This window comes from Paramacrobiotus metropolitanus, unplaced genomic scaffold (genome assembly GCF_019649055.1).
Source record: "Paramacrobiotus metropolitanus isolate TYO unplaced genomic scaffold, Prichtersi_v1.0 Parri_scaffold0000065, whole genome shotgun sequence".
Taxonomy (NCBI): Eukaryota; Metazoa; Tardigrada; class Eutardigrada; order Parachela; family Macrobiotidae; genus Paramacrobiotus; species Paramacrobiotus metropolitanus.
Window position 1 is genome coordinate 798,032 of NW_026570285.1, and position 15,286 is coordinate 813,317.

The following is a 15,286-nucleotide window of genomic DNA, read 5'->3' on the forward strand; positions in this document are numbered from 1 at the left end:
TCAAAAAATACGATAGATCGTATGAGTAGATGGCAAAGGTCACGGATGCCCGATGCTGATTGACTGCGGTCACTCTGGTCCAAACTCGCAGAGCGGCAGTACCACGCTGTCCTTACAGCCGGCAAAGGTCACAAAGGACGCTCCGTTTGCATCACCGTACTCGCGCGTCAGCTGGCTGCATTTGGCTCCGTCCAACGCCGAATCCACGGCCTCACGCACACCTGCAACAGGGAAGGGAGCGACGTTAGTTTCTAGAAACTAGCTATCTTTTGAAAACTGCAAAAGTTGAACGATAATTTAACCAATTAAAAAAGATAGTAAACTAATAATAAAATAGTAAAACAAATTATTCTTCTAAATATATATACTGATTTTTTTACTCAAAATTAATGATAATAAAAATTTATAAATCAATTATTATTGTTATTCACAATTTATTTTAATAAAGTAAAAAAGGGTAGTTTTATTTTTTTTTAGTTACACATAATAATTATGTCGATGTCAGTAAACTGTAGGACGGACGTACTTTGTTGGAAGAGAGGATCAGCGGTAGCGAGACTGCGAGACTGCGAGAGAGAGTGACAGAGACGCCGGCAGAATGTACTTCTCGGAGAGACGAGGCTCGCGCAGTACAGATAGGCTCAACCAGACGCGGCCTGTGCCGAAGCTGGCCGCCTTGCTGACCACTCAGCACTGTAAAAGTCATATAAGTACTTTCTGGAATTGTACTTGTAATAAAATAATTATAGTAGTTAATCGTACATAAAAAAATGAATTTAAATCGCTCGTTAAGTTAAGAGATAGTCCCAAGTACTGTATAGCTGTACATGTTTGGATTTTTCTGTATTTTGTAATATCGAGAGACACCCGTTACTTACAGTACAATGTCATTTATTATTGAAATATTAATAATATTTTTCTTATTGATTTTATTGAAATAAATATTGATTTTTATTATCATTGTAGTTAATTTATTAACGCGTCGGCAGCGTCCACAGCCGACGTCGATGAACCTTTAATTATATATTCAGGCGGAATTATTCATGTACCTCATGAAGTCGTTGGCGAGGAAGTAGCAGTTCTGGCCCAACCGCGTCCATCCCGGCAGCTGCGGACAACCGTCGCGCAGCGCCGCCGTCTCGTTGGCCATCGTATTAACGGGACTGACCACCGTGGCAGTGGGCGTGCGGACGGTGCCGTTGCGCGGCAGCGGGACGCTGGCCAGCTGCATCTCGCAGAGCGGCGTGCCGGCCAGCGAGCAGTCCCAGCAGCCGAAGCCGTTCCCGTTCCGGCCGAAGCCCACGCAGTTGTCGCCCACTTTGAAATCGCTTACGCCCAGCAGCTGCAAGCCGAATTTTATATTACGATTAGTTATGCCGTTTCATTTATATCTAATTATTTATTTATTTTTATATTATTATTTTCTATATAATCTTTATATACAAATAGTACTGTAAAATCAGTGTGTTATTTAAGCAACGACACGCTGCTGGCACGTACGGTCGTCGAACATTGCGTCGCCGGTTTCCGTCAGCGTGGTGGGCAGCATGAACTTGTCGCTGCTGTGGTTCGACCGGATCGGAGTCATCAGACCGATCCATGTACCCGTGTTGTACGATGTGTTCTTACCGGGTAACTGTGTGTACATAAAAATGTTAAAATTATAACTATATTATAAGAATATCATTTTCAGTATGTACATATATATATGTATATCTGTAATAGCATACCGTAGCCTCCGTTTTGCTGTCCGACAAATTGCTGACCGATGTGTTGCTGATTATCAGTACCCGGTGACCGACAAAGGAATAACGGAGGATAATTCGGCTTTCTGCAAGTTTGTTGCGCGTCACCTTGCCCAAGGTGTTTCGTTGACCGACAGCACTTGGTCTCGACAAAATACCGGTGGTCGACACTCGATAAGTCGCTGGTCCAGGTTTGTCGAGGATACAATCCTGCTGACCAATACATTCCGACAAAACAATTTCCTTAAGAAACCTAAGAAAACCGAGAAAGTGCCTAAGAATCCCAAAGGAACAAAACGCACTGTGAAGTGTGAATGTGAGTGTCTGAGATCAACCCGACGACTGAGAAACGTGGATTAAAAGCTACCGGGGCTAAAAAGAAATTATGTATAACCTGTTTCACCGTGATGTCATTCGTATCCGGCTGCGCCTTGGCTTCCAGTTCCCATGTAACCTTGCAGCACTTCGCACACAACCTACACGGAATTTCGGGGTAGCTACGTACACACGAGTATGCACATCAGTAGTCAGATTTCCCCGGTACCGCCGCGTGCAGTGGCGCGTCTTGGACGAAAGCTAGCGCCGGCACACGTGCAACAAAAACAGCTGCGAGTGCAGCTGTGAGCCATACTTCACCGGTGGTCTCTTATACGAGTATTTTCGCGATATTTATGTCTCTTAGACTGTATATACAGGCTTAATGAACGCCGCGTACATCAGTTTATTACGTTCATTATGCCATCGCGTACACAAGAACTTCCGGTGCGCAGAGCCAGGAATGTCCGGAATCGTGGTGCCGCTTCCTCGACAACTGTTACTCTACAGGCGAAGACTATCCCGGGTATGCATTGTACAGATACCATATGGGCGGTAATCTTTGAGGATTTTCTTATATAGATATGTACATATCAATGATATGCAGTCTACTAGGATGAGGAAGGTGCAGTTGCATTCGGCATCCGGTCCAACACCGCCAAGAGTACGGCTAGCAGGTTGTCGCTGTCCTTCCTGGGATCAAGCTGCGCTGCTCCTATCCATGTTTCATTCGCGGGTAAATTTATATGTATCACAAAACTTTATTAACTGTCATCGATTTTCCTGTCTAGTATATAAGTAAAACGTTTATGAAGCGTATTGGAATATTAGGATTTCGTGATGGTATTGCATGTAATCATTACAGAGACCTTTTGGGAAGGATGCGTGCGCTCTGTCATGGGCTGGGGATAAGGCTTTTCACAAACTAGAGTATTTGAAAGGTCAAAGGCCAAATTCATAGTTTTACTCGCAAAAGTCAAAGTGCTAAAGGTATCCTCTACTGAGTAAAGGTTATGATTATTCTTATAGCGCGATGCAGGCGATACATTTTTTTATGTTTTAAATTTGTTAATACACAAGTACATGTATTTCGTACATATACTTGTATGTTAGAAAAGAAAGTTAAAAAAACGTCTTCTAATCACACTGGGATCAGCTGATAAAACAGCTTGATTCTTCCATTGTGTCTGTAACTGCTGCCTCGTTTGCCCGTTGTTTCTCCAGTGGCGTTGACACGTTGTCGTGTCGCTAACAGGTATGTGAACGGAGCTCTCCTGAACGATTCCGCAGACGGTTTTCTAGTCCCAAAACAACGAAACCGGCGGCCGTTTACTATGACAACGGATCCATAGTTTCGATGGCTGATGACGCAAAAACGTACAGGCTGTATACGCTATTGCAGCAACAGCCTATCGGCCTTTTCGGTCGACCTCAGACTCGGTGCAGTTATCTGCGAGCCACACGACTGCACGAAGTGTTATAAGCCTGTCGACCGTTATGCCTGCCACGGTTTATCTTGCAATTTCTCTGCTGGTAGGCACCCTCGCCACGGCGGTCTCATTAACATCGTATGCCGCGCTCTCGTTTCAGCTGGCTTTCCCGCTAAACTGGAACCACGAGGAACCTCGCACACGAGTGAACGTCACCCAGATGGTTGCACAACGTTCGCATGGCAAAGGGGAATGTGCCTGGCATGGCATAGGATGTCACCTGTGTCGACACGGTTGCCCCCTCCCATTATAAGCCCATCTCGAAAATCGCTGGTTCGGCCGCGGCACAGGCCGAAAAAAGGAAGTCTAATTTGTATTCGTATCTGGGTGGTCGATATATTTTGGCACCCATAGCCTTTGAAGCAATGGGCCCGTGGGGACCATCAGCGGCTGCCATTATCAAGGAAACCGGGAAACGCGTACGACTACGCAATCAGACTGGAGAAGCCCGGTGCCTTCAGACTTGAATTTTTCCGGCAGCGGTTACCATTGGAGATACAGCGGGGAAACGCGGCTTCCGTTATAGGAACGAAGAGCGTCATTTAGAACGGTCAAGTGCGGAAAATTGCTAGGGAGAAGGTAACGAGATATCAACACTGTTCAGTGCACCATACGCATGCGTGCTGTCAGCTTGTAATTTTACGTAGGACTGAGTAGGAGACCTGGGACGTCAACAGTCCAATTTCGAGTGAGTGCTTAAAAAATTTTACAGCAGACGCATTTACCAGTAAATTAAACGAAACGGTTAACTGTTCATCAGCCAATCCGGACTATTAGCCGGCATTCCGACTGTGGATCACATGAAATGCGGAGGCCTTCTGCCGCAGCTGTTTCGTTTTAGTATTACGTGTACGGTGTACCTTCACTTTGTATTATTATGAAGTACCAGAAGAGATCTTAACCTGATCGCCTACTCTAAGCAGTATGGCAGTGGCTCGTGACGGCGACCCGTTCTGCGATATTTCGGGTCCAGCGCTACCAGCCTACCGTACTGTACATATTGTGTAATGTTGAAATTGTTTTAGCAGGACGATCTTTTAATCACAGAAGTATGAATTATTCGATATTATTGTCCAGCCCTTTGCTTTTGAAACTATGGGAAATTGTGGCCCGAGTACGCAAGACTTTATCTCGGACCTGGCCAAACGCATTCGGGAGCAGACTGGAAAAATCCGTGCCAAACAGTTTTTGCTGCAGCGTTGCAGTTTAGAAATTCAGCGTGGCAGTGCTCGTTGCGTTCTTGGTACAGTAGAGTGCAGTCGCAACCTCGATGAACTGTTTTTGGTTTTGTAGTATTTCAGTTTGAAGCATTTGTTTTCACATTCAGATTATAGTACTTCTGAAATATTCCATCCTTTAAGTAGAAACTTAGCAAGCTCCTACAATTTTGATTGTTCGTGCCGTTGCTTGCCGCTGGTATAAAAATTTGGGGCTTGCGGCAGCAAATTCTGCTGCTGAAATTTGGCTTTGTCGGATCTGACTCCGTGTGTTAGCTCTCTCATTTCAACATGTCAGAAACTTCATCTCCATGGCGAACACCGCTTCCAGAACTGGCTGACCAGTTGAAGCTGCTCCTGGTCAGTGGTGACATGAGCGATGTGCAGTTTGCTGTGGGACGTCATTATGGCGCAGTGAAGGCCTTCTCCGCGCACAAGTCAGTCCTTCTGCCAATCCGCTTGGGCTGGGTATCCTGAAATGGCTGATGGTTGTTACGTTACAGGTTTGTGTTAAGTCTGGGCAGCGATGTTCTGCACATCATGTTCCACGGAAGTTTGCCGGAAAGTGGCGCCACTCCGATCGATATCCCAGATCCTGCCTGATGCGTTCGCCAACTTGCTGCAGTGAGTGCAGAGAAACATTTCGGCCACGCAGCTTTTTTAGACGCTATACGGCTATACAGGGCATTTTTTCAGGTATCTGTATACTCGCTCGATGGATGAGAGCTTGACACCCGACAATGTCTTCGAGACCATGTACTGCGCTGACAAGTACAATCTGCCGCACCTGATAGAATTCTGCCTGCAGTTCGCCAACAGCCAACTCAACGCTGGCAACTGTCTCCTGTTTTTAGAAAAGGTCTGCTCTGGCTTTCTCTGGCAACAGCAGCAATCGACGTCAGTCACAGTGCCATGTGCGTTTGATCTTCTTTACCAGGCCATGTCTTCAGCCCAGGAATGCAGCGCTGCTTTCGTGGAGAAGTGCTTGACCGTGGTGGACACCCACTGCAACGGCGTACTGCGCTCAGACCAGTTCACACGTATCGGGCGCGGTACACTGGAAATGATTTTGCAGCGCAGTTCTTTAACCGCTACGGAATGTGCCATCTACACGGCAGTCGAGAGGTACTGTAACTGATTTAGGTTTTTGACTTTATTTACCTGAGGTACAACGTATTATGCAATAACGGAAAACATCACAATTTTTACAACATCAAAATTAATTTTCATTAAACTTTTCTGCTCCTTCCATTGTTTCCAAAACCGATGCCGCGTTGCCTCGCTGAATCTCAAGTGGCAATCGTTGACGTATAAATTCATGGGAACGTCTGTCGCTTGTGTGTTATTCCAGTCGTTTGCCGAGTTCTGTAATAATGGCGATAGCCAAGGGCCCATTGTTTCAAATTAAAAGCTAAAGGAGCAAAGATGTATCGGCTACACGACATTTTGCTGACTTTAAAAACCCAAGAAACCTAAAAACCCAAGAAACCGAGAAAACCTAAGGACAAACAATAAAAAGTTAAGAAAATTCAGAACACAACGTATCGAACCGAAAAGCAAGGGCTCGGTCAGCAAAAGTGTTTCGGCAAAACTTCGGTCAACAATTTAGCAGAAAATTAAATTGTCGGTCAGCAAATTTTCGGTCAGCATAATTGACGTGCTATCCACAGGTGGGCTGCGGCGAACTGTCTTCGAGGAAATCTTGACCCTTCTCAGGCCAACCGCCGAGAGGTACTGGGAAACGCGTTGTTTCTCGTCCGTTTTCCGCTGCTGACCGACTCGGAACTGGCCAACGGTCCTTTAAAAGTAAGCCTGTTGTCTCGAGGTCACGTAATCAGGCGAAGTTGGAAAAATGATTGCGTTTTTAAGAGCCGTCTGTTGCTGGATTGCGAGCTGCTGGACATTTACCAGTTCCGACACTCGGCCGACAATTCACCTCAGCTTCCCTTTCCGAGCGAACCCCGGCGGGGCTCGCTGCTGCGCATTCCCAAAGGCTATATTACCTTCACGTGCAGTGAGAAAGTGTTCGTTGACCTCAATTTGTTCAGCGAGTATTGGTTGCCGGCAAAGATTGCCGGTGTACGTGGAGAAGATTTTCTCGTGACCCGAAATGAGGGGGAAACGGTGGTGCGGTGTGCGCCGCACAAGATTGTTCGGGCCTCGGAAATCCTGAAGAAAGATCAAAAGGTCACGGCTTCCTTTGGGTTGCGTAATGGCGAATTCACATATGTGGAGTGCCGCACCGTCAATATGCACGTCCTCGTTCTTGGGAAGCGTCACTGCACCGAGATGTCATATCCGTTTGAGGAGCTTAAGATCAGTCACGCCCAGATGGCGGCTTGGAAATCATCTGCCGCGCAATCCAATGGGTGAATCCAGACAGCTGATGGTTCGGCGGTTATAATGGGATTCGCGTACGGTCCGACGCGCCATTAAGTATCTGTTTCTGACGTACGATAATTGGGCCTTGATGTTGGTATGAGAGCGATCTTCTGTTTTGACTAGTTTACAGATACATATTTGTTGCTATAACCTAGAAGTGCAAGTTTCTACTAATATTTAAATACACGATACAGAATATTTTTTGTACTTCAGTTCACTCTCAGTTTACCATTTGATTTGATTCTTTCGTTATTTTTTGGTTTGGTTCTGTTCGATCTGGATTGTACCCGTCTGATTGTACACCGAATGTGTTTCGCATGATGCAGCAGACAAAGTGAAATTATCAACGAGTTTGATGATTGTTATGATTCTACAATCAATATTCAATACCAACAAGTACTTAGTAAATAGCGACCCAGTTACGCTATACATGCTTCTTGTAGCCGTTCCGTTATTCGTAGGGGAAACCCAATTGTAAATCTCCTTATTTACTGTACTATCGGTTTTCTTATTAGCACAACCCCCGTCACATTATTTTGAAACAAAAACCGAATTAATTACAGCAGTACAATTTCTCTTAAATTATCCGCGCCGTCCATGGTTCCGAGAGATTCACCGGGTTGCCCCGCTGAATCTCGATCGATAGACGCTGGCGTAAGAATTCGTGGCAGTCGCTGGGTGAATTGTGTTTTGTTCTCACCACGCAGATACTGCTCATACTCACCGCTGAACGCCCGACCGATTTTGTTAACCGCTACTGACCGAACCGATGCCTAGATTTCAAAAATTGTTTCTGCACGCTATATCGCTCCTTCCTTTCGACCGTGTCATGCACCAGCGCTGACAGCTGTTAAATGCTGTTATACCCTGTGAATTCCATAAGCGGTGGATTTAACCTTCACTGAACAGTGAACTTCCGTGTAAGCTTCTGCCAACATCGAAGTCCCGTAAGTTCGGGTTGCTCTTGCTGTAATAAGAATAATGATAATAACGCGGGCACCTTAATTAACCCTTAATGGTCTGACATCGTCCAACTGATACACAATTTAACAACACACAAGCTAAAACTTTGCCTTGTTCTTCAGTGCTGTTCAGTGCTTTTGTATAGTGATACTTATTGATGAATAAAGTAATTGGATGCTCTTACCAATTCTGAAATAATTTGTATTTATGAAATAATCGTGTTTAACATTATAAAAGCGTGTGGTGTGTATTGCACAGTGCAGAAAACATCGTACATATAACTCGGGTCCAAGTATTGGATGATCCGGTCGAATCATAGCAGCGACAAGTTTATGCTACCGACCACCCTGGCGGAAACCGGCGACGCGACGTTCGACGACTGTAAGAGCGATCATGAGTCATGACTTAAATAACACACCAACATTCTACATTGATCCACAGATTAAACATAAAAATTATAATATAGAAAATATGAACATACAAAAACAATAATTACATATACAAACGGCATAACTAATCGTAATACGACATTCCGCTTGCAGATATGGAGCTGCTGGGCTTGGGCAACATCAGGATGGGCGACAACTGCGTGGGCTTCGACCGGCACGGCAACGGCTTCGGCTACTGGAACTGCTCGCTGGCCGGCACGCCGCTCTGCGAGATGAAGCTGACCAGCGTCCCGCCGCCGCTCAACGGCACCGTCCCGCACGTCCACCGCCACGGTGTCCAGTGCCGTTAATACGATGGCTAACGAGACGGCGGCGCTTCGCGAGGGTTGCCCGCAGCTGCCGGGATGGACGCGGCTGGGCAGGAGGTGCTACTTCCTCGCCGACGACTTCGCGAGGTTTGAATAATCTCAAATTTAACGTAACAGCGAACTGCGCACACCGTGACCATTTCCATCAGAGCAAATATTGCGTTTGGATTGATTTAGGTGCTAGATTGTTCGGCTTGCCTCATAGTTCATGGCTGAGACAAATTTTCGGCGTTCAGTTCATGAGAATGATCGTGGTAATGCTTCGGGTCTCCTGGGAACTGTTGCATCTTGTGTTAACTGAAATGGACTATTTTTGTCTACTGTTGACTGATTGAGTTTTTGTCGATTTTTGTTGACTGCTTTCCTCGTATCACGTATGTACGGTAATATGTGCTGATTACAAATCCTGGGACTACATCCGGTTTATTTAGTTCTAGCAGCTTTGCGGCTTCCAAAAAGCTGGCACTTGCAAGCTTGATTGCAGCATCCCTGAGATGTGTGGCATTTATTTGATACGTAGATACCCATTTCTTCAAGTCCGGCGCTGGTACTCAAAAAACTGCTACGCTTCATATTTGACAAATTGCCGGCAGTGACCATCAATCTGCTGAACTTATATCCAAACTTTCCGTTACGTTTTCGGACGCCCAAAATGTGTGACAGAGTTTCGGATAACGGCAGCCATAAGTCAGTTCATATGCAGAGACGGATCGCCAAGCAACTCGTAGTTTAATTTTATCCTCTCTTACCTCACGAATGTTAGTTCTGCCAACCATTTTATCGGTTTGTTTGCCACATTCTTCCCCATCTCTCAACACCGTTCTTAAACAAGTAGTGTCGAATATCGAAGACGGCGGTAAAGAATATTGTGGTTGATAACCTTTTTTTAGAACCCATTGTCTCGTAACTTCTTAAATGCACCTACCTTACAGTGAACTAAATTCGCATGTACCTGCAGAATGCAGAGACGTGGCTCACAGAACGGTTGGGTCTGATTTGAATGGCACACATAGAAATGCTAATTTTATTGCTCAGATGTTGTCAGTTGTCATCTGTCATTGGTGTGAGCTGGATATACTCGTATGAACAGAGGAATTTGCTGATCACACAAGCACACACACGCGCCGCTTTCTTTGATGGCAAATTAGTGTTCATGCCGGTCGCTATCGCATTTCTCTTAACGAAGCGCTGGTAGCTATCTCTTTGTTAGACTAATTATCCTCGTTCGACACCCATAGCAAAAAATTATATCAAAGCACAAGCAAAATTATTATTAAAATGACATCGCTGTATTTGGATAGATGCGGCTTTGTTCCTTTCAGCTAGCTAAAAACCCCAAACTCTATAACCATTGATAAATTCGCCTTAGAAAGTGTAGTTGTATTTGAGAAATTCTAGGCAGTAATTTTACACGGCTGTTAGGCTTAATTGTGATAACAATGCTGCCAGCCTGGGAGATTCAGAAAAGGCGCGAATGCTGACATGCTGTTAGAAAGTAGGCTCGAAAGCAGCTTTACTTTATTCTTGTCTTTTTAAAAAAAAACATGCGATTGAAAAAACTTGCGATAGTCAAAAAGCGCTGCTTGCAGTTCACTGCAGGCGCAATCTTTGAGAGAAAAAATAACACTTGCAAGCGATGGAACTACAGCACCATGCTTCGATAAACCTTGAAACTGATAAACGTTATATTGAGGACTGTTCCGTACAAACACACTGCAATAGTTTAGAATTCACGATATTCAGTAAAGCCTTAACATGAAACAAGTCTTATCAGTGCGCATGCTGATTACTAGTACAACTTTACAAATTTTAAATACCACTTGAACGTGCCCAGTGAGCATTACTGCAGTTGTACGCAACTACGCATTTTATGATGGTAAACGGTTGGGGAAATCATCACTGAAAATCCACATATTCTATTACGGCCCCATTAACTCTGTCTGATCAATACGAAAATGTATCAAGTGTAGTGGTTCAGAAATCCAATGCAATTTAACCGATCTAACCGAAGGATCTGTGCCCGATTAATTCACTTTGCTGTAAAGCGTTTGTAAAGCGCTGTTCAGTGAGATCGATCTGCAAGTAAAATCTACAAACTACGACAAACATTTTTACCATTAATTTTATATCTGACTATTGGATCGACATCAGGATGGGAAATAGTGCTTCGATCAGCAACGCGCTATTCGAGGTCATTGGCCCGAACATGGAGTACCCGGACATCGATGATTCGCCAGGGGAAATTATTGCTTGGGGGTCTTTCGGCCACATTTGCGTAGCTAATGTTAAAGTTACACACCGTGGCGAGTACACTGGAGCAGACACAATAACCGTAAAGCAGATACGTCTCTACAACGATGCCGCAGATTTTACTGACCACGAACGCTGGATGCAAGCCTTGCAAAGATTACGAACTCTGACTGAGCTTATGCATGAAAATCTTGTTGTCTACCACCAAGTCCTCATCTGCGCCGCAAAGGGAGCCATAATTCAGCTGGCAACAGATTATCATGACACTAATCTCACCAATTATTTAAGAAATGTCCCAGAAAAAGGAGACGCAAGAATTAGTTACGAAAAAGTCATCCAGCTCGCAAAGCAGATTACACGAGGATTGGAATATCTACATTCTAATGACTTAACCCATGGCGATTTAAATCCAGCTTACATATGGGTGAGAACTGGACCAGATAATCTGGAAACGCTTTTGATCAGTGATCTAGATGGTTGGATGCTAATGCGAGACATCGTTCGATTTGATAGATTCAATATTCTTAGGGACATACCCTACTTACGCTTTATGTCACCTGAAATGGTGAGGTTCTTTCAGAATAAAGAGACTTCGGAAATTGGAAGCCAAACAGATATTTGGAGTCTTGGCTGCATTATTTTACAGATGGTGGAAAACTTCCTACACATAACAAATAACCGATTAGTGAAGGGAGTGTGTTATGTAGACTCTAGAAACTACCTCGATGAAGTTGGCTTAGTCGCCCTAATCGCCGACGGTTACGCGCCGCATGTGAGTGACGACATCGATGAAAACTTAGCGGGCATCATTCAACAGTGCTTGGATATATCCAGTTTAAACCGATTGTCTACCGGGGAATTGTTGAACAAATTACAAAAAATTAACATTATAGTCGACCCGATCGATGATCTAGGATCAGCGACGATTATCGGCAGTAATATGCAGTACCGCTATTCACACGTTGATTATATTGGAAGAGGATCCTTTGGAATTGTTTATAAAGCCAAAGTGACAAAACAGGGCAGTTATATTGGGCAGAAATTTATAGCTGTCAAAGTTATGCACATGGGAGTTCAATCCAAAGGTCCCAATGAGGGCGAAAGCTGGATGAAAACCTTAAAACGACTGAGGAAGCTTACTGAATTGTCTCACAAGCATCTCGTTGCTTATTTCAAAATCTCCATCGTTGACGCGCCCGGTGGAGCGACCGTCGAACTGGCAATGAATTACCATAAAGGTGACTGCGTATTAACCAATTATCTCACCTACTGTAGGAGCTCTCACTAGTAGCCGCTGACTTCGTTCTGTTTCCCAGTGAATTGCTAATTGGCTTGCCGACTCTGTAATGGTTATGCAAACCTGTTCGCTATCTAAATGATCAATGAGAGAAATTTTGCTTTTTTACAAATTCATTGCCAAACAGCTTGTCGACGGATTCGTTATCCGTCAACAAAAGAGTCTTCAAGGAGTTATCTAGCAGTTAATCGATGGGGTTCCTACTTCCTAGTTATTATTCAAGTAATTACTACGACTTCATATCAGACCCGTCTTTAGAAGCTGCGGTATAAATGTTGCGCCGAGAGGTGGCGCACCGGCTACGCCGACGCGAAATTGGGCGCAGAGTCGTTTGGCGCACGCAGCTTTTCAGTTTTTAAAATGGGACGCCGTTATTTAGCTCTGGCGCGCAAGTCGCGACCGGAAAGGTGCTGATTGTATGTGTAGCCTAAAGCGGAGATGTTTCTTTGGTGACCCTTAGTCAGCTTTTCGATTTTTCTTCGATTTTCTGAGTTTTTGTTTTCAGATTCCCTCGGTTCTGCATTCTGTCAGTTATCAGTCTGTCATTTTAGCAACCAGGCGAGTGATTACTCTATCGGTCAGCATAAGAGTCGTTAGCAAGTTGTTGGTCAACTAAACTGTCAGAATGCCAAGCTAGGCATAGTTAAATGTATCTTAAAAGTGCTTTGCTTTGATTGGTTATAATATTGTACAAATGTTTGTAGGGGATCTTGCGTCTTACCTTGAGGAGGCTAAGAAAAGTCGGGATTTACAAAACAGTTATACCCATAAAAAGGTTATCAAATTCACGATACATTTAGCTCGCAGACTGGAGTACTTGCACTGGAATAGTATAATTCATGGAGATTTAAAACCCGAAAACATCCTCGTACAAATTATGAATCATGGTCGCGAAAAACTACTGATCGGCGATTTGGACGATCTAGTTCAAATGCGCAAAAGCCATACTTGTTCCGGGGACATTTTGCAGCTCCGCGGGACGACGCGTTATATGTCACCCGAGATGTTGCGAAAATTCACGCAAGTGGGTGACGAGCAACCAGGAAGGAAAACGGATATCTGGAGTTTGGGTTGTATAATTCTGGACATGGTTGAAGCCTTGCAAAATGAACCGGTAAAGCGACTCGCAAAGGATGGGAATATTGTGGATGCTGGAAGCGATCTTCCCAGTCACCGGTATGTGCATCTGATCATCAATGGATTCGTGCCACTTGCGAGTGATAGCGTTGAGAAAAACTTGGCGCGGCTCATCGGACGCTGCTTGAATCAAGTTAGTAATAACAGAATATCCGCACATGCCCTGCTTGGAGCCTTCCGGAAAGAAAAGAAGCATGTTATCGTATTTTTTGCTCACAAGAGGCTTACCACCCTGGATAAAGCGTTGCTGTTCGATCCTTTAACTGTTTCCTTTGAAGCGCGAGAAAAGCTCGGAGCACCAACTATACCGCCACACCGCTGGTCGTATACGGACCCCATACTTCCTGGTTTAAAATCGGAAATCATGTTCTGTCTGAGGACCATTGGTGTGGCAGGACATGCAGATGATACTGAGCACCACTTCTGGAACGTGGTTGACGGGACATGGCGTACGATGTCACCGATGTTGTCAACGAATTCATTTGTGGTAAAACGCAAGCTTTATGTTTGGGACGGAAGGGAAGCTTTTATGGAGATGGACGCTTTTACGGGCAGCATTCTCTCTATAAGAACTCCTCCGCGAATCAACCTGTATGCAATATAATGGTGTTTTTAACCTAGTAGGTATGCGAGAGGTAACAAATTTTGACTAAGCTTTTCAATTGCAGTCTTTACGGAGAATGGGTTGCATTACAAACCGTTTCACGGCTTGACATTTCCATTCATTCTAGGAAACCAGCGCAAAGTGGACAAAATACAAGCCGGCAACAAGTCCCCCGTGTTGCTGAACATGGGGACGACGTTGAGGCTTAGACATGTAATTTCATCCCGGGCCAGCGGTGCTCGAAGTAGAAAGAAAGATAACAGATAGTGAGCCCACAAGCTCAGCTTTCTCTCTGCCAGTCTTAACAACCTGTGGTTTCGGTATATAAGCTTCCTAGAAGAAAACACACACAACGATGTTTATCACATCATAAACCAAGAAACTTTGTTTGTCTATACCATTATGGACTGATCAACATTAACAGCCTTTTATTGTGGTTCGGGTCCTCCCTTGTTGTAAATTCCTTCCGTGCTGGATCCCTAATCATGCACAAAGGGTCATCGCACTCGTACGACGTCCAGGACTGCAATTCGGGGTGTTTATCCCGACAGTGCTCTTTAAATTTATCCGCTACAATGAATTGTCCGCAATAAGTTCCGGAATCCTGTTTACGGTATGGCATCGTATTGCAAACTGGTCATTATGACCTACCCGCTGTTGATCTTTAATACGAGGATCAATCCGCCAACAGTAATCGCAGTGGTCTGCTTGCTGGGCTGAGTATACCGCTTTTGAGTGCACTTTTTTAGCGTCATTACTGTCTTCCGTGTCGCGATGCTCGAGATTATGCTGCTTGAGCCCTTCTTGCGTATATACGAGTCCTTTTAACGAGCCATGTCCTTCGTCGCATTTTGCACAGTTAACATAAATATAATCCTCTCGTAATATCGTAATATAGGATTCTGGCAAATTATCCGATGGTCTGCAATATTTCCTCTATACTGATCGAACTTCAGTATGCTAACATGTGCATCCAAATACTTCTCATGGTGCGACATACCAAAGTAATCCGGCGCGTCGTCACCATACACTTTTGTGGGCACGTAAATTGAGTCGTACACTTTCGCTTCCTTGACTGCACTATAAATCGCTTGGGCGATATCTCCTCCGTATATCAACGGATAATCGA

General features: G+C 44.6%; 1 protein-coding gene across 1 annotated transcript; it reads left to right on the forward strand.

Annotated features, from left to right (window-relative positions):
• The first annotated feature begins 10,783 nt into the window (after positions 1-10,783).
• Positions 10,784-14,655, forward strand: LOC129594038 (tyrosine-protein kinase JAK3-like). The gene is made up of 3 exons (XM_055490584.1): positions 10,784-12,357; positions 13,121-14,144; positions 14,222-14,655. The coding sequence occupies exons 1-3, from the start codon at positions 11,022-11,024 to the stop codon at positions 14,364-14,366; spliced, it is 2,505 nt and encodes an 834-aa protein (XP_055346559.1). The 5' UTR covers positions 10,784-11,021; the 3' UTR covers positions 14,367-14,655.
• Positions 14,656-15,286: the final 631 nt, after the last annotated feature.

Coding starts and splice junctions, on each gene's coding strand:
- LOC129594038 (XM_055490584.1), top strand. CDS start 11,022: ATGGGAAATAGTGCTTCGATCAGCAACGCGCTATTCGAGGTCATTGGC. Junction 12,358..13,120: donor GGCAATGAATTACCATAAAG/GTGACTGCGTAT, acceptor AAATGTTTGTAG/GGGATCTTGCGTCTTACCTT. Junction 14,145..14,221: donor ACTCCTCCGCGAATCAACCT/GTATGCAATATA, acceptor TTTCAATTGCAG/TCTTTACGGAGAATGGGTTG.